Below are 17,622 nucleotides of genomic sequence, written 5' to 3' on the forward strand. Positions count from 1 at the left end.
TTATGGGACATTGGCCTCATACAGAGATCCAAACATTTGTCCCAATCGCACCACATTCCTGCTGTGTAGACAGTGGTAGATTACGTGGTAGGTAGTCTTGCACGAAGTGCATGGTCTAATGGCAGCCCACTGTCTACAAAGCAGGAATGTGGTGTGATTGCGACAAAAGTTTGATTCAGCTGTTTATTTGATAGCGAGGGACACATTTAACCAATCACAAGGTAAGTATTGTTCCTAGAGATTATGGATATGTCTTTGTGTGGCAGAGACGTGCAATGTCTCTCTCCACTAATGAGCACTGACTCCCGCCAATTCATGCACATTCATTGTGTAATTGTGTGAATTTGTTTCCCTTTGTTTATCAGTGTTTACCAATTTATTCAATTTTATTTATATTTATTTAACCTTCATTTAACTAGGCAAGTCAGTTAAGAACAAATTCTTATTTACAATGACGGCCTCACTAAATCTCTTGTAGCTAAATATATGCAACACCCCGCAACAATTTTCCAACATCTAGTGGAAAGCATTCCCAGAAGGGTGGAGGCTGTTATAGCAGCAAAGGGGGGACCAACTCCATATTAATGCCCATGATTTTTGAATCAGATGTTTGGTCATGTAGTGTATGTCAGCTTTTAACAAGGCTGGAGAACTGACAGTGTACAAGCTGGTGTTTATGAGCAGAATAGAACAGATCACATTAAGTGGGAGCTGAAAGCCACGCCTGCATTATTATGATAGGCTGCCGCTTCTACAGTATGCTGCCAATTAGCAAATAATGTTGTATGTTGTCAACAGAAGAGTCCATGAAGGCACAGTACGTTACTGGCATGTAGTGCTAGTGGCAGCCAGTTGCCTGTAAATTATTGTGAATTTTACAATAACTTACTGACAAATATTTTCCAGTTAAGAAAATACAAATTCACAGCAACTTCTAACAACAAGTTGCTGTTAAATTGCTGGAAAATGCACAATAACCTCATTACAGAGCAGCTTGTTAGTGACACATGCTCTTACAACATTTCCAGAACAGACAGTGTCAAATGAGGTGCTCAACTTGCACTGGCATAACCCTCAAACTTAATCTGCTACAACACTTCCACTGATGGTTGGCACAAATATACATATATTTGACCGCATCCCCACATATGCTAATGAACCCCACCAGTACATTGCCCCCACCTATCAAAGCGCAGCGAGGATCGTACCTTATATTCAAAATATTTGGTGGAAAAATGTCCCATTATACCTACAATTTACCGAACTGTGAGTTCATATGTGTACCTGCGAAGTGTACCTTTTACTTTTTTTGCACCCCAGTGAACTATACTGTACCCTAACCATACCCTTATTTTTTGAGAGTGTGTTAATACATGTTCCAAGAGGGAAGTATGAACCTGGTGGCACTGCAGAAACATTGACATACTCAACCAAGAGGTTGCAAATTCAAATCCCCAAAGCATTCATGTATACTCTGTGTCAAGTGTCCTTGAGCACTGTTAGTTTTACGTTGATGTAATGTCAGTGGTGATAATTAGACAATTATTTACTAGATTCTGGACAGCTTTAAGCAAAGTGTATGAATGTATTCTTGCCATTAAGTGTGGTGGTGCAGCAGGAAATGTAGCAGGACATTTCAGGTTGCTAGTGAATGAGAGTTCAGGTTTAGGTTTTAAGTTCAAATCCCAGTTAAGGCTGAGTCCCAAGTGTGGTCACAGTACGAAATAATACCGTACTTTTATTACACTAATTGAAATCAGAATACAGCAGCATACTGTCATTTTATAGAAATAATGTCTTCAAGTTATTGGATATACTTTTGGCAAAGTGCAAAAATGCATTCTTGCCAATATAGAGTACAGTATGTATAGCCTATCCCCATTATGTCCACAGACCTGTCACGACTTCTACCGAAGTTGAGGCCCCTCCTTGTTCGGGTGGTGCTCGGCGATCGACGTCACCGGTCTTCTAGCCACCATTGATCAGTTTTTCATTTTCCATTGGTTTTGTCTGGTCTCCTTACACACCTGTTTCTTATCCCAGTAATTACATGTTGTGTATTTAACCCTCTGTTTCCCCTCATATCTTGTCGGTGATTGTTTGTTATGTTATGTACGTGTTGTTTAAGTATCGGTGTGTGACGGGTTATTTGTTTACCCGGATTAGTTTTCTACGTTGGTTTTGGAGTTCGTTTTTTGTTAATAAATACTCCATTTTTTTAAACCACTCTGGTTTCTCCTGCACCTGACCTCCCTGCCACCTACATACACGGATTATGACAGAATCACCGACCATTTTTTTGAAGTCAGCAGGAGAAGATATCCCGGACAAGGAGTTGGAGGAGCGCATCCAGGAGAATGAGGAGAGACCGTTACATCTATGCGCTGCCATGGATCGCGCTGTTCAGATGATGGACCGCTTGGAGAGACGGGAGATTCAGCCAGCGCCTCCACCAGCCCAACCGGGGTCGATCCAAAACGCCCCTTGTCAACCTGAACCGGGTGGTATCCGTCTAGCCATGCCTCGGGGTTACGACGGAAGTGCTGCCAACTGCCGGGGTTTCCTGCTCCAATTAGAACTTTATCTGGCCACGGTCCACCCAGTTCCATCAGATCGTGAGAAGATTTTCGCCCTCGTCTCGTGCCTCACCGGGAGAGCCCTGGAATGGGCCAGCGCTATGGTGGAAGGAGGAGATGCGGCGTTGGACCGTTATGAGGAGTTCATCCGCCGTTTCCGGGCGGTCTTCGACCACCCACCTGAGGGCAGAGCGGCGGGTGAGTGCCTCTACCATCTGAGGCAGGAGACGAGGAGCGCCCAGGATTTTGCATTTGGTTTTGCAGTTAGTTTTTTGTTAATACATACTCCATTTTTTAAACCACTCTGGTTTCTCCTGCACCTGACTTCCCTGCCACCTACATACACGGATTATGACAAGACCTGGTGGCTCAACAGGAACTTCAGGTAGCAAATCAAATCACATTTTATTCATCACATGCGCCTTACTGTGAAATGCTTACTTAAAAGCCCTTAACCAACAGTGCAGTTCAAGAAGAGTTAAGAAAATAGTTCCCAAATAAACTAAAGTAAAAAATAATTAAAAGAAACACAATAAAATAACAATAACGAGGCTATATACAGGGGGTACCGGTACAAAGTCAGTGTGCGGGGGTACAGGTTAGTTGAGGTAATTTGTACATGTAGGTAGGGATGACGTGACTATGCATAGATAATAAACAGCGAGTAGCAGCACTGTACAAGACAAGTGGAGAGGGGGGTCAATGTAAATAGTCCGGTGGCCATTTAATTAATTGTTCAGCAATCTTATGGCTTGGTGTTAGAAGCTGTTAAGGAGCCTTTTGGTCCTAAACTTGGCCAAGAGGTTGTGAGTCCCAAGTTATCCAGGGGAACATTATACAACATTCTAAAAACATTCTTGTCCACAAACAGGGAACTAGATAACACTTGCAGGGGACAATGACTGATTGAATTAATGTCCATTATACATTTGAAACTAAAATAATCTCAACATTTGACACAGCGTTTACACATGTGTGGTTTCATGGTATCACATGTTGAAATTTTGCATCACCATGTTGTCACTTTTATTTCAAATGAGATCATGTTTTCTTCACATGTTGTTACATGTTATCACATTAACTTCACATAAAATCAAGTGATCACATGTTTTTCCCAAAGATTGGAAAGCTGCTGCGGTCATCCCCCTCTTCAAAGGGGGAGATACTCTAGACCCTAACTGCTACAGACCTATATCTATCTTACCCTGCCTTTCTAAGGTCTTCGAAAGCCAGGTTAACAAACACACCGACCATTTCGAATCCCACCGTACCTTCTCCGCTATGCAATCTGGTTTCAGAGCTGGTCATGGGTGCACCTCAGCCACGCTCAAGGTTCTAAACAATATCATAACCGCGGTCGATAAGAGACATTACTGTGCAGCCGTATTCATCGACCTGGCCAAGGCTTTCGACTCTGTCAATCACCACATTCTTATCGGCAGACTCAACAGCCTTGGTTTCTCAAATGATTGCCCCGCCTGGTTCACCAACTACTTCTCTGATAGAGTTCAGCGTGTCAAATCGGAGGGCCTGTTGTCCGGACCTCTGGCATTCTCTATGGGAGTGCCACAGGGTTCAATTCTCGGGCCGACTCTCTTCTCTGTATACATCAATGATGTCGCTCTTGCTGCTGGTGATTCTCTGATCCACCTCTACACAGACGACACCATTCTGTATACTTCTGGCCCCTCTTTGGACACTGTGTTAATAACTAACCTCAAACGAGCTTCAATGCAATACAACTATCCTTCCGTGGCCTCCAACTGCTCTTAAACGCAAGTAAAACTAAATGCATGCTCTTCAACCGATCGCTGCCCGCCCGTCCAGCATCACTACTCTGGACGGTTCTGACTTAGAATATGTGGACAACTACAAATACCTAGGTGTCTAGTTAGATTGTAAACTCTCCTTCCAGACTCACATTAAGCATCTCCAATCCAAAATTAAATCTAGAATCGGCTTCCTATTTCGCAACAAAGCATCCTTCACTCATGCTGCCAAACATACCCTTGTAAAACTGACCATCCTACCAATCCTTGACTTCGGCGGTGTCATTTACAAAATAGCCTCCAACACTCTACTCAACAAATTGGATGCAGTCTATCACAGTGCCATCCGTTTTGTCACCAAAGCCCCATATACTACCCACCACTGCGACCAGTACGCGCTCGTTGGCTGGCCCTCGCTTCATACTCGTCGCCAAACCCACTGGCTCCAGGTCATCTACAAGTCTCTGCTAGGTAAAGCCCCGCCTTATCTCAGCTCACTGGTAACCATAGCAGCACCCACCCGTAGCACGCGCTCCAGCAGGCATATCTCACTGGTCACCCCCAAAGCAAATTGGCCCCCTTTCCTTCCAGTTCTCTGCTGCCAATGACCGGACCGGAACGAACTGCAAAAATCACTGAAGCTGGAGACTCATATCTCCCTCACTAGCTTTAACCCTTTCATGCGTGAGTTCCAAATATCTCTAACGGTCGCCCCAGCGTGAGTTTTTTTATGCACGTGATGTTAGAACGTTCTCTCCCATTCCAGAATGTGATTGTTACTTAACAGTACATTTAATCCGCGCTGCCCTCAAACCAAAGCACGCAAACTGTTTTTATTTATAGTCTGTTTTCAACTTGTTATTTTTAAATAATTTTCTAACAAGTTTTTTATTTTGTAATAACAGTTTGAATTGAGGTGTGTTCCGCCTCATTCATTCACATAAAAGTAGTAATTTTTACTTTTGCGGACCAATACATTTTTGGGACATTTCTGACCTGGACAAAATTCCCCAATATACTTCTCAATTGTTTGTGCAGTTCAAGTCTGCAGACATTTGCTCATCTGCCGTCCTGCATACACGTGTCCATATTTTACGTCTGTTGCCTTCATCGCAATCAAAGTTGTTTTCGTTACCAATAATAACTTTGGAAATGTGTGCGTTTCTATCAAAGTAAGTGCCTTATTACGTTATAATAGTTTCTGCATGTCATGTTATGTCGTTTCTACTGTAGCATAATGTTTTTCTGTATATTCCTTATAACAGTGGACACGCGAGGTAACGTTACTCATGTTACTCACCTTTTATGGTGTTATATTCAATCGTGCTTATGTAGCTAGTTATATTCTTCTATTAGCGCTGTAAAACAATGCTAAATGCGTCAGAAGTATTGGCATGTATTTTGAAGCTACCCTGGAAAAATTGAAACATATCTTATACCACTTGGTCGTTTTCTGAGTGCATTCCACAAAGCTGTTTATCATGTCAGCCTTATCAACTGCCCCCATTTTGAGGTTATAGTCAAGCACGCAGTCTGGTTTGATGTTTCTCTGTCTGGTTTGTTTCTCTCTCCCGTCATATGGTCCACCTTCCCTGTGGCCGACATGGTTGCTGTATGGACAGTGGAGAGGACATGGACGTCTCGTTTGTCATGGCACTCTACTGCCAGCTGTTAACATTTCTTATTTTGTATAACGGGTCATTTAGGATGTCAGTAGCGTTGTTGATGAAATGCAGTCATAGCAGCAGAACTAGAAAGCAGTCTTGGGAAAAGAGGGTGGCAATGAAGGGAGTTGCAAACATAGGATCTCTGCTCCAGTATTCTCTTAGGGAGTTCTTCTTTACTATCCCCAATGTATACATTTCACTAATTGTGGTTGTCCCCCCCACTCCTGGCTCTCTCTTCTCCTGTAGCTCCAAGGCATAGCGATTGGTCTCTGCTATGTCTCCCACCAACTCCTCTGTCAGAAACAACTTGAAGCACTCTGTGTTGCACTCCAGACTGGGACTCATCAACACAAACAGCAGGGCCTGGAGGGGTGAAATGGCTGGCAGCCTTCCAGCTACCACAGAACTCCTGTACTTCATCCACTATCGGTCTGCCTCCATCACCACCAGCATCTTGAAAGGGAACTGGGACTTTGTCAGTGGACAAGGAGTCCTCAGACAAGGGGTCCTCTGTCACTCAGATCTGATTCCTGACTTTCAGACTCAGACTCATTGTCAGAATTTTTTTAAATCTCCAGAATTTCTTCATTTCTGAGTTGTCTCCTTTTGAAAGACATTGCTAATGCTACAGCTTAGCTCATTAGCTACATACATAAACAACAACACTGAATGGCTCAGAGTGGGAGTGAGAGGTTACCGTGATTGACTGACTGCACGCACCATTTGTATCAATAAATCACTATCAGAAAATGTTTTGTGTGGTATTATTGATATATTTACTATTTTATTCACGTTTTTCAATTACCGGTGATAAATCATGCATTCCGATTTTTGCATAGATTGTAATGGGCACATAGTATGTGTGTAAAATAATGTTTTGAAGGTTGTACTGATTATGATGAGCTAAGCTAATTCCAGCTATGTGTGTGGAGCCATGTTTGTTGACATACAATGCATTCTGGGTTTCACTTGATCGTCTGTCGGACCAAAGATGCTATAACAAAATGAGGTGAGTAAAGGTTCACTCATTTTTTGAGAACTTCAGGAAGTGAATGTGGGATGTGAACGATGGTAGACGACACACTCCTTCAACATGCATACTATAAACAGACCAAACTAATCTTGTCTTCTCTTATTATCTTTGGTTTCTGTGAGGTAAAAAAGCATGGCTGCGCACTGAAACTAATCGTTGGATTACTTTTGATTTCTAGAAAGTGTTTTACTCAATTATTTTGATCAACGGTGAGCTCACCCGTGATGTGATTAATTATACAGAGTAATTGCTATTAGCAAATTCATAGTGTAGTTTATGTCAGCCGAGAGTTAGAAAATATGACCGCTTGTGTTGCGTCAATCTTTCCTCAGTGCTAGGACAAATGTAGCCTACATTTTTCCGGTTAGGATGATTGTTTTATGCTATAGATACTTCTGTGAATATCTGAACATTGCATCCAAAAATAAACTGCTCACATTCTGGACATAACTTTGTAAGGACTGTATTTGTGTAAATAGTTTCTGAAAAAAGTGTGGCCAGCTCAAATGCTGACTGTTGCGTCATTCGAAACTGGCCATACTAAATGAGCATTCTAAATGAGTGTTCTAATCACACGTGGTGTGATCGTACACTTCAGGGACCACTGTAGAACGATCACACCCGTGTGATGGTACGTGTGAAAGGGTTAATCACCAGCTGTCAGAGCAGCTCACAGATCACTGCACCTGTACATAGCCCATCTGTAAATAGCCCATCCAACTACCTCACCCCCATACTGTATTTATCTTTGCACCTTTGCATCTTTGCACCCCAAGATCTCTACTTGCACATTCATCTTCTGCACATCTACCATTCCAGTGTTTAATTGCTATATTGTAATTACTTCGCCACCATGGCCTATTTATTGCCTTACTTCCCTTATCCTACCTCATTTGCACACACTGTATATAGACTTTTTCTACTGTATTATTGACTGTATGTTTGTTTATTCCATGTGTAACTCTGTGTTGTTGTATGTGTCAAACTGCTTTGCTTTATCTTGGCCAGGTCGCAGTTGTAAATGAGAACTTGTTCTCAACTAGCCTACCTGATTAAATAAAGGCAAAAAATGTGTTTTTTTCCATAAGGATTTAAGACAAATTAAAGTTATGAACAACTAGCCTATTTCCCAAATATTCTAATAGCCTAAGAAGTTACTGTTGTCCTAAAGTTGCAGCTTTCAAAAATAATGGAAGTCGGAGTCTATAGGCTATTCTCAATCACAGCTTTATGAGTGATATAACAAACAATAGCCCATTAATAAGACAGGCTGATGAGGCAACGCAATTATTATCCAGTTCTCATGACTGTAGACTTTGCTTCTATAAAACCCATTATTTATAACCTCACGACGGTAAAACAGCCTGTTCCTCATCAGCTGACTGTCACTTTGCTCCATCATATGTACAAGACACAGACACAGACAGACACACCTGTTCCGTGCTGAATCTCCACCAGAAATAAATATTACATTTGCCTGCACTTAACCTCTGCTCAGGCTTTCAACAACAATATCTTTCGTAATGATTCGTCCAGATGTAGCATGTGATTTTGCGCTATAGCTCAACGGGGGTTTTACCAGAGGTGTTTGTTTTTTTTATTTAGCTGACACACCTGACTCCAATAACCAACTAATCATGATCTTCAGTTAAAAATTAAAATGAGTTTAATCAGCTGTGTTTGCTAGGGATGGGGGAAAGTGTGACACCAATCAGGCCCCCGAGGACTGGAGTTGCCCAGGCCTGGTATAGCACAATATTTTATGAGTACATAATCACCATAGGACAAAGGTTGACATCGCCCAACCCTATTGTGGAGAGCTAGAATTGTCATTACATGGTCATAAATGAAACTTGTAGGCTTCTGTCACTGGTGCTCTGGTGAGAAAGGGAGTAGCCTACTACTCTACTCCCCACCACGTCACACTTCAATGACAGATAGGCTATTACTGCAAATGTAGCCTACTACAGTATCCTAAATTCAGTGGAAATCTCAGCCTACTGTAGCCTGTATGCCAATAAGACAGTCCATATTCAGAGAGTACAATATTGTTACTGGATGACAGCCAGGCATGAAGCAATGAAGGGCTGAGTCACTATTACTCTATTACTACCACAGTCCTTAACTGGGATGTCAGTTGGGTTTCCACATTATTGTAGTCTCCTGAGCCTCATTTTTGTTCTCTCTAAAGGACATTCGTTTTTGGTCCGTATCTCTAAGACCATACTTGCCACTGTGTTAGGTCCTGTTGTACCTTAGAGAGGACATTCTGGGTTTTTCAATGATACCATATGTGTATGAGTGTCACCTTGATAATTTCTTCTTTCTGGTTCTTCAAAATGGCAACCATCACAATTCCCATTACAATTAGCACATTTTATGGTAAGTGTGTGTAATTGTGTAATTATCATTTTTGTGAGTTTGATATTCAAATTGTTTCTAATAGATAAATATCTCAGTAACAGTTTGGTGAGTTTTCAGAGCAGCCTTTGTAGTGGACATCAGGATGTACTATGTTTTCTACTGTAATGTTACATTTGTCATGTTATCAACTGAGATTCACTGAGATAATTTTATGGACAATAATATAAAAATATATATATATATATATATTTTTTTTTGTTTTTATTTTTTTTTATGTTCTTTGTAAGATGTTTTTTCCCACCCCAAACACTTATGTGATGTAAAAAAAAAAGAGGATAGTCAGAGAGGAAGAGGCAAAGCGAAAGGTTTTACTCTGCCCAAAATCTGTCCACGAAAATAAGCCCAAGAAGTGAGGAATTTTTGTATGGAGATCAACGAGAGTGTAGAGGATAATCAGAGAGGAAGAGGCAAAGCGAAAGGTTTTACTCTGCCCAAAATCTGTCCATGAAAATAAGCCCAAGAAGTGAGGAATTTTTGTATGGAGATCAACGAGAGTGTAAAATTGGTCAACACATTTTGTTATTGCTAATTTGCTTGATCAAATAGAAGATGGTTAGGTTGTTACGAATGTTACGAATGGACTGATATAAGTGGATGCATGTGAAGTTGAACCTGTTCTATAGATAGAGTACTCATCATGGATATAACCTATTTAAGCATGGACATTGCCATTTTAAAGTAGTCAACAGGGTGGGGATTGGGAGCAATCAGCCAATGAAGAAGAAAATTGAATACTTTAAATGGAGATATGTCATAGACGTTACAATGGCAGATACAAAGATGAGTCCTCTATCTCTATGGCCTGTTGTTCACACCTGTATGTGACCTCTCATTGGCTAGAAAGGTCCCACCAGATCTCGCCTCCTCCCACCTGCCTTCCATCTTTGAGGACATGTATTTCCATTGGTATAATGGTCACTTGACTATCTTGTCAATATAATATACAATCTTTGGAATAGTGACGCATAGACGCAAAACCAATGATGTACAGTTGAAGTCAGGATACAGTGTATTTCACAACACAGGCGTATGTACGCATACAACCTCTTCTTTTCAGCACTACTGACCCTTCGAGATAGAAGCAAGCAAAGTAAAAAACAGCAGGCCAGTGAAACAGACATAACACTGTGTTTGAAGGCTCTAAGTAAGGCCACAATATTAGGGCCATGCACAGTAACAATCTTTAAAGCTGTAGAGTCGGGTTGGGTGATACACTATATATACAAAAGTATGTGGACACCCCTCAGATTAGTGGATTCGGCTATTTCAGCCACACCCATTGCTGACAGGTGTATAAAATCGAACACACAGCCATGCAATCTCCACAGAGAAACATTGGCAGTAGAATGGCCTTACTGAAGAGCTCAGTGACCTTCAACGTGGCACCGTCATAGGATGCCACCTTTCCAACAAGTCAGTTCGTCAAGTTCCTGCCCTGCTACAGCTGCCCCGGTCAAATGCAAGTGCTGTTATTGTGAAGTGGAAACATCTAGGAAAAAACAACGGCTCAGACGCAAAGTTTTAGGCCACACAAGCTCACAGAACGGGACCGTGGAGTACTGAAGTCCTTGGTTGAAACACTCACTACCAAGTTCCAAACTGCCTCTGGAAGCAATGTCAGCACAAGAACTGTTTGCTTGGGGCTTCACAAAATGGGTTTTCATGGGCAATCACCATGCGCAATGCCATCTGGCAGTCCGACGAATGAATCTGGGTTTGGCAGATGCCAGGATAACGCTACCTGCCCCAATGCATAGTGCCAACTGTAAAGTTTGGTGGATGAGGAATAATGTTTTTTCATGGTTAGGACTAGGCTCCTTAGTTCCAGTGAAGGGAAATGATAACGCTACAGCATACAATGAGATTCTATACGATTCTGTGCTTCCAACTTTGTGGCTACAGTTTGGGGAAGGCCCTTTCCTGTTTCAGCTTGACAATGCCCCTGTGCACAAAGCGAGGTCCACGCAGAAATGGTTTCTCGTGATCAGTGTGAAAGAACTTGACTGGCCTGCACAGAGCCCTGACCTCAACCCCATCGAACACTTTTGGGATGAATTGGAACGCCAACTGCGAGCCTTACATAATCGCCCAATATCAGTGCCTAACCTCACTAGTTCTCTTCCCAGAAGGGTGAAGGATGTTATAGCAGCAAAGGGGGGACCAACTTCATATTAATGCCAATGATTTTTGAATCAGATGTTTGGTCATGTAGTGTATGTCAGCTTTTAACAAGGCTGGAGAACTGACAGTGTACAAGCTGGTGTTTATGAGCAGAATAGAACAGATCACATTAACTGGGATGATATGCCTTCTCATGGGAGCTGAAAGCCACGCCTGCAATATTATGATAGGCTGCCGCTTCTACAGTATGCTGCCAAAAAGCAAGTAATGTTGCATGTTGTCAACAGAAGAGTCAGTGAAGGCACAGAACGTTACTGGCATGTATTGCTCGTGGCAGCCAGTTGCCTGTAAATTGTTGTGAATTTTACAATAACTTACTGACAAATGTTTTCCAGTTAATTAAGAAAATACAAATTCACAGCAACTTCTAACAACAAGTTGCTCTTAAATTGCTGGAAAATGCACAATAACCTCATTACAGAGCAGCTTGTTAGTTAGTGACACATGCTCTTACAACATTTGCAGAACAGACAGTGTCAAATGAGGTGCTCAACTTGCACTGGCATAACCCTCAAACTTAATCTGCTACAACACTTCCACTGATGGTTGGCACAAATATACAAATATTTGACCGTGTCCCCAAATATGCTAATGAACCTCACCAGTACATTGCCCCCACCTATCAAAGCGCAGCGAGGATCGTACCTTATATTCAAAATATTTGGTGAAAAAATTTCCCATTATACAGTTGAAGTCAGAAGTTTACATACACCTTAGCCAAACACGTTTAAACTCAGTTTTTCACAATTCCTGACATTTAATCATAGTAAAAATCCCCTGTCTTAGGTCAGATAGGATCATCACTTTATTTTAAGAATGTGAAATGTCAGAATAATAGTAGAGAGAAGGATTTATTTCAGCTTTTATTTCTTTCATCACATTCCCAGTGGGTCAGAAGTTTACATACACTCAATTAGAATTTGGTAGCATTGCCTTTCAATTTTTTTACTTGGGTCAAACGTTTCGGGTAGCCTTCCGCAAGCTTCCCACAGTAAGTTGGGTGAATTTTGGCCCATTCCTCCTGACAGAGCTGGTTTAACTGAGTCAGGTTTGTAGGCCTCCTTGCTCACACCCGCTTTTTCAGTTCTGCCCACAAATTGTCTATGGGATTGAGGTCAGGGCTTCATGATGGCCAATCCAATACCGTGGCCATTTTGCCACAACTTTGGAAGTAAACTTGGGGTCATTGTCCATTTGGAAGACCCAGTCTTGAGATGTTGCTTCAATATATCCACCAAATTTTCCATCTTCATGATGCCATCTATTTTGTGAAGTGCACCAGTCCTTCCTGCAGCAAAGCACCCCCACAACATGATGCTGCCACCCCCTGCTTCACGGTTGGGATGGTGTTCTTTGGCTTGCAAGCCGCCCCCTTTTTCCTCCAAACATAACGATGGTCATTATGGCCAAACAGTTCTATTTTTGTTTCATCAGACCAGAGGACATTTCTCCAAAATGTACAATCTTTGTCCCCATGTGCAGTTACAAACCGTAGTCTGGCTTTTTTGTGGCGCTTTTGGAGCAGTGGCTTCTTCCTTGCTGAGTGGCCTTTCAGGTTATGTCGATATAGGACTCGTTTTACTTTGGATAGAGATACTTTTGTACCTGTTTCCTCCAGCATCTTCATGTAACAGTATAGCTTCCATCCCTCTCCTTGCCCCAGGGACCCTCTGCACACATCGACAACAGTCACCCTCGAAGCATCGTTACCCATCGCTCCACAAAAGCCGCGGCCCTTGCAGAGCAAGGGGAACAACTACTTCAAGGTCTCAGAGCGAGTGACGTCACCGACTGAAACTCTATTAGCGCGCACCCCGCTAACTAGCTAGCCATTTCACATCGGTTACATTCACAAGGTCCTTTGCTGTTGTTTTGGGATTGATTTGCACTTTTCGCACCAAAGTACGTTCAGAACCCGTCTCTTTCCTGAGCGGTATGATGGCTGCGTGGTCTCATGGTGTTTATACTTCTGTACTATTGTTTGTACAGATGAACGTGGTACCCTCAGGCGTTTGGAAATTGCTCCCAAGGATGAACCAGACTTGTGGAGGTCTACAATTTTTTTCTGAGGTCTTGGCTGATTTCTTTTGATTTTCCCATGATGTCAAGCAAAGAGGCACTGCGTTTGAAGGTAGGCCTTGAAATACATCCGCAGGTACAGCTCCAATTGACTTAAATTATGTCAATTAGCCTACCAGAAGCTTCTAAAGCCATCACATAATTTTCTGGAATTTTCCAAGCTGTTTAAAGGCACAATCAACTTAGTGTATGTAAACTTCTGACCCACTGGAATTGTTGGAAAAATTACTTGTGTCATGCCTAATCGACTTGCCAAAACTATAGTTTGTTAACAAGAAATTTGTGGCGTGGTTGAAAAACGAGTTTTAATGACTCCAACCTAAGTGTATGTAAACTTCCAACTTCAACTGTATATAAACCCTTGACTGGACATTGAGAGGCTTTGAACCCTTGACTGGGCATTGAGAGGCTTTGACCAACAGAGCAGCCATATTGGCATTCCCCAGTAGGAGCAGTCCTCCATAGGAATGAATGGAATTCTACAGTATTTCAATTAAATGTTTCAAGAACAAAATTACATGTATTTAAGTATGTTTTGGTTGTAGTGGGGACAGTAACATTAGTCATCTCCAAAAATGTATACTCTAAGGAAAATGTTTTCATATATTTTCCTTTTTTATGCTTAGCTCACATAACATAATTTAAAAGTATTCATTAAGATATCTGTAATAGAATAAGCGTGGCAAAAACGAATGTAGACATTCATAAATGCATTTCTATCACTTCCAAAATATTTTTACAAGGTAGGGGCGTGCCAAGATGGAGGTCCGATGGCTTCAACATAGCTCCCCCAATCGGACATCTAGTTTAAATATAAACCATTGGGAAAACCCCGCTACTTCCCGCTCCTCACGTAGGCCTGGCCTACAGTACATGGCACCCACCCTTCCTCACGACTCAAGTGGATGTCTTCCCATCTGTCATGCACGCTACAAGACCTGTGTTTTAACGGACAGAGGAAGTCGATGATGAAAGGCATTGCAACAGTCTATAACGTTACATTCATTACAATATTGGGTACACGTCAATGATGGAATTTGAGGTGTAGGTTTATACCTTGCTCTCTAAAATCTTGGCATGTAGACTTTAACATGCAGGGCGCGATAGCTGCAGACTGACATGTCTGCGCCACGTTATCTACCCAACGATTGGAAGTCTGCAATGCAGGCTTCAGTAACCTCAAAGATGGTATCATAACTTATTTGCTCCTATAGGCTACATGTGTTTTCCTCCTATAGGCTACATGTGTTTTATCGGTTATAAGAGTGCATAATCACATTTCTTTAAATTACGAGAAATTGTAACATAACTTCCAAATAATTCCACAAATAATGGTTAGGCCCCTATATTTTAAATGTTTCTGTTGAATAGCTTATACGACTGTCAGTGTCAATACTCAACCATATCATCTGTTGCATAATTTTGTTGACCATAAGATAACAAATAGGCCTACTGTAAGATAAATTGATCCTTTAGGCTAAACAATGCCAATGACAGCCCTTGGAAAAATGATAACTCAACAGTTTGTTTCCATTTTAGTATCATGTAGTTATTACACTGTAATCCATTTGATACAATATATCACTCTTATCCACTTGTTTCAATAATCGATACCTTGAGCATCTCCTCCGCTTGTCAGAACGCCGATGGATTTCCCGGCGCCAGAGAGATTCTCAAATAACTTCTTTGTGTCCTGCTGCTTCGCCATGGCTCCTCTTCTATCCTTCACAAATATAATATCTGAACACCGGTAGTCTTATTTTGTTTTGAAATAAAATAAGTGATGCAGTGGTTACGCCCTCTTTTCCTGCTCTCGACACGCTCATCTCCCCACTGTTCCCGATGGCAGCAGTGAGCCTATGGGGGAGCTTTCCTCCTGTAATTAATTCATTGACAGTGCTGTTATCCAATAGATTACTGAATAACGTATATTCCTCAAACTTTTCTGACCAATTGGGTCCGTAGAAACTACTACAGCGACAAGATGGTAGAGACTAGGAAGGTTTCCACTACTTCCCACAGCCACAAAGTCAAAATTGGATATAGATTTTTTTCTTGGATATTTTTGGTCTTAATTTAAGGTTAAGGTTAGGCATAAGGTTCGCGGTATGGTTAAGGTTAGGTTAAAGGTTATGGTTAGGTTTAAAATCACATTTTAATAAGATAAACTGTATAAATAGGCGGGGTTTATGCCTTTGAGGCTGTGGTAACTAGTGACGACCGAGGAACAGTTAAACAGGAAGCAATTGAGTAAAGTGCTGTAGAGACGGTTGTACTTCTGGCAGGTTCTCCCATCTCAGCCAAGGAACACTGTAGTTATATCAGAGTGGTCTTGGTCACCACCCTGACTAAGGTCATTCTTGCCGGGTTGCTCAGTTTGGTCGGACGGACAGTTCTAGACAGAGTCTGGGTAGTTTCATATTTTTCCCATTTCCCAATGATGGAGACCACTGTGCTCTTGGAAACTTTCAACACTATAAAAATAGTTGTATACCCTTCCCCAGATATATGCCTCATCACAATTCTATCTTGGAGTTCGTTGGACTTCATGGTATAGTTTTTGCTCTGACCATGCACTGTCAGCTGTGGGACCTTATATAGACAGGTGTGTTTCTTTATAAATCATGTCCAAACTACTGAATTGGCCACATGTGGACTCCAATCAAGTTGTAGTGACAGCTCAAGGAGGATCAAAGGCCATTATAAAATTCAGGCTATAGCACAATAAAATGTGGAATAAATCAAGGGGTATGAATACTTTCTGAAGGCACTGTAGGTATCCAGTCGCAGCAGTCATGGAGTGTGTGTGTAGCGTGGGCGTGTGTGTGAGAGAGTGGGAGTGTGTTTGTGTGTGTGTTCGAGTCTAGGTGTGAGAGTGTGTGAGTGTGTATATGTGTGTTAGGGTGCAGGGAGTCAGTGCAAGAGACGGGTTGAAGATTTCAGTGCTCTGATGGCTTGTGAGTAAAAGCTGTGTCTGAGCCTGGAGGTCTGGGACCCGATGATGGTATTATTATTTAATAATAATGATGGTATTAAAGGTCACATAACCCCCACTAAGCTTGTTACAATCCTTAGGTACAGTAGACTTAATTTTTGCTTTAGTCTAGACTGAAATGATACCTCTGGAGGGGTGGTATTAGAATATTTATGTGAAGCATAATTTGCATGGCCAGAAAAGAGAGAGTGGTACACACTGGTAGAAAGGATAAGGAAGATGAAGAATTAACACCAGGATAATATGTCAGTAGCATGCAGCATTCTTCCTTGAAAGCCTCCCCTTGAACCTGAATGAAAGGCCAGGTGGAGAACAGTAGATCATTTTGTGTGTATGTTATTCTCCGAGTCAATATGACAAGCGGTGATGCAGAAGTTCTAAATATAGTCAGCCTTGTGCTCGAGGTGATGGAGAGGGCGAGGAGGAGGGTGGAGCACACAGCACTGGAGGTGAGGGGGGGGCACACAGCTCTGGCCATAGTCATCATTATTATAAAATAATAATACCATCATCGGGTCCCAGACCTCCAGGCTACGTCACAGCCCTTAAATGCAAGTAAAACTAAATGCATGCTCTTCAACCGATCTCTGCCCGCACCTGCCCGCCCGTCCAGCATCACTTCTCTGGACAGTTCTGACTTAGAATATGTGGACAACTACAAATACCTAGGTGTCTGGTTAGACTGTAAACTCTCCTTCCAGACTCACATTAAGCATCTCCAATCCAAAATTAAATCTAGAATTGGCTTCCTATTTCTCAATAAAGCATCCTTCACTCATGCTGCCAAACATACCCTTGTAAAACTTACCTTCCTACCGATCCTTGACTTTGGCGATGTCATTTACAAAATAGCCTCGAACTCTCTACTCAGCAAATTGGATGCAGTCTATCACAATGC

The 17,622-nt window shown here is 41.9% G+C and overlaps 1 protein-coding gene across 2 annotated transcripts in view; it reads right to left on the reverse strand.

Annotated features, from left to right (window-relative positions):
* LOC115156901 (ATP-dependent 6-phosphofructokinase, platelet type) overlaps positions 1 to 15,571 on the reverse strand; it is a 47,765-nt gene extending 32,194 nt beyond the window's left edge. Inside the window, exon 1 of one of the 2 annotated variants that reach the window (XR_003868345.1) lies at positions 15,344 to 15,571. Coding sequence is in view for 1 of the 2 variants with exons in the window: in XM_029704698.1 (XP_029560558.1) it covers positions 15,344 to 15,437 (94 nt within the window). In the remaining variant the exon portion in view is untranslated. The remainder of the gene's footprint in view (positions 1 to 15,343) is intronic. The other variant, XM_029704698.1, reaches the window with a different exon arrangement.
* Positions 15,572 to 17,622: the final 2,051 nt, after the last annotated feature.

This window comes from Salmo trutta, chromosome 21, assembly GCF_901001165.1.
Source record: "Salmo trutta chromosome 21, fSalTru1.1, whole genome shotgun sequence".
Taxonomy (NCBI): domain Eukaryota; kingdom Metazoa; phylum Chordata; class Actinopteri; order Salmoniformes; family Salmonidae; genus Salmo; species Salmo trutta.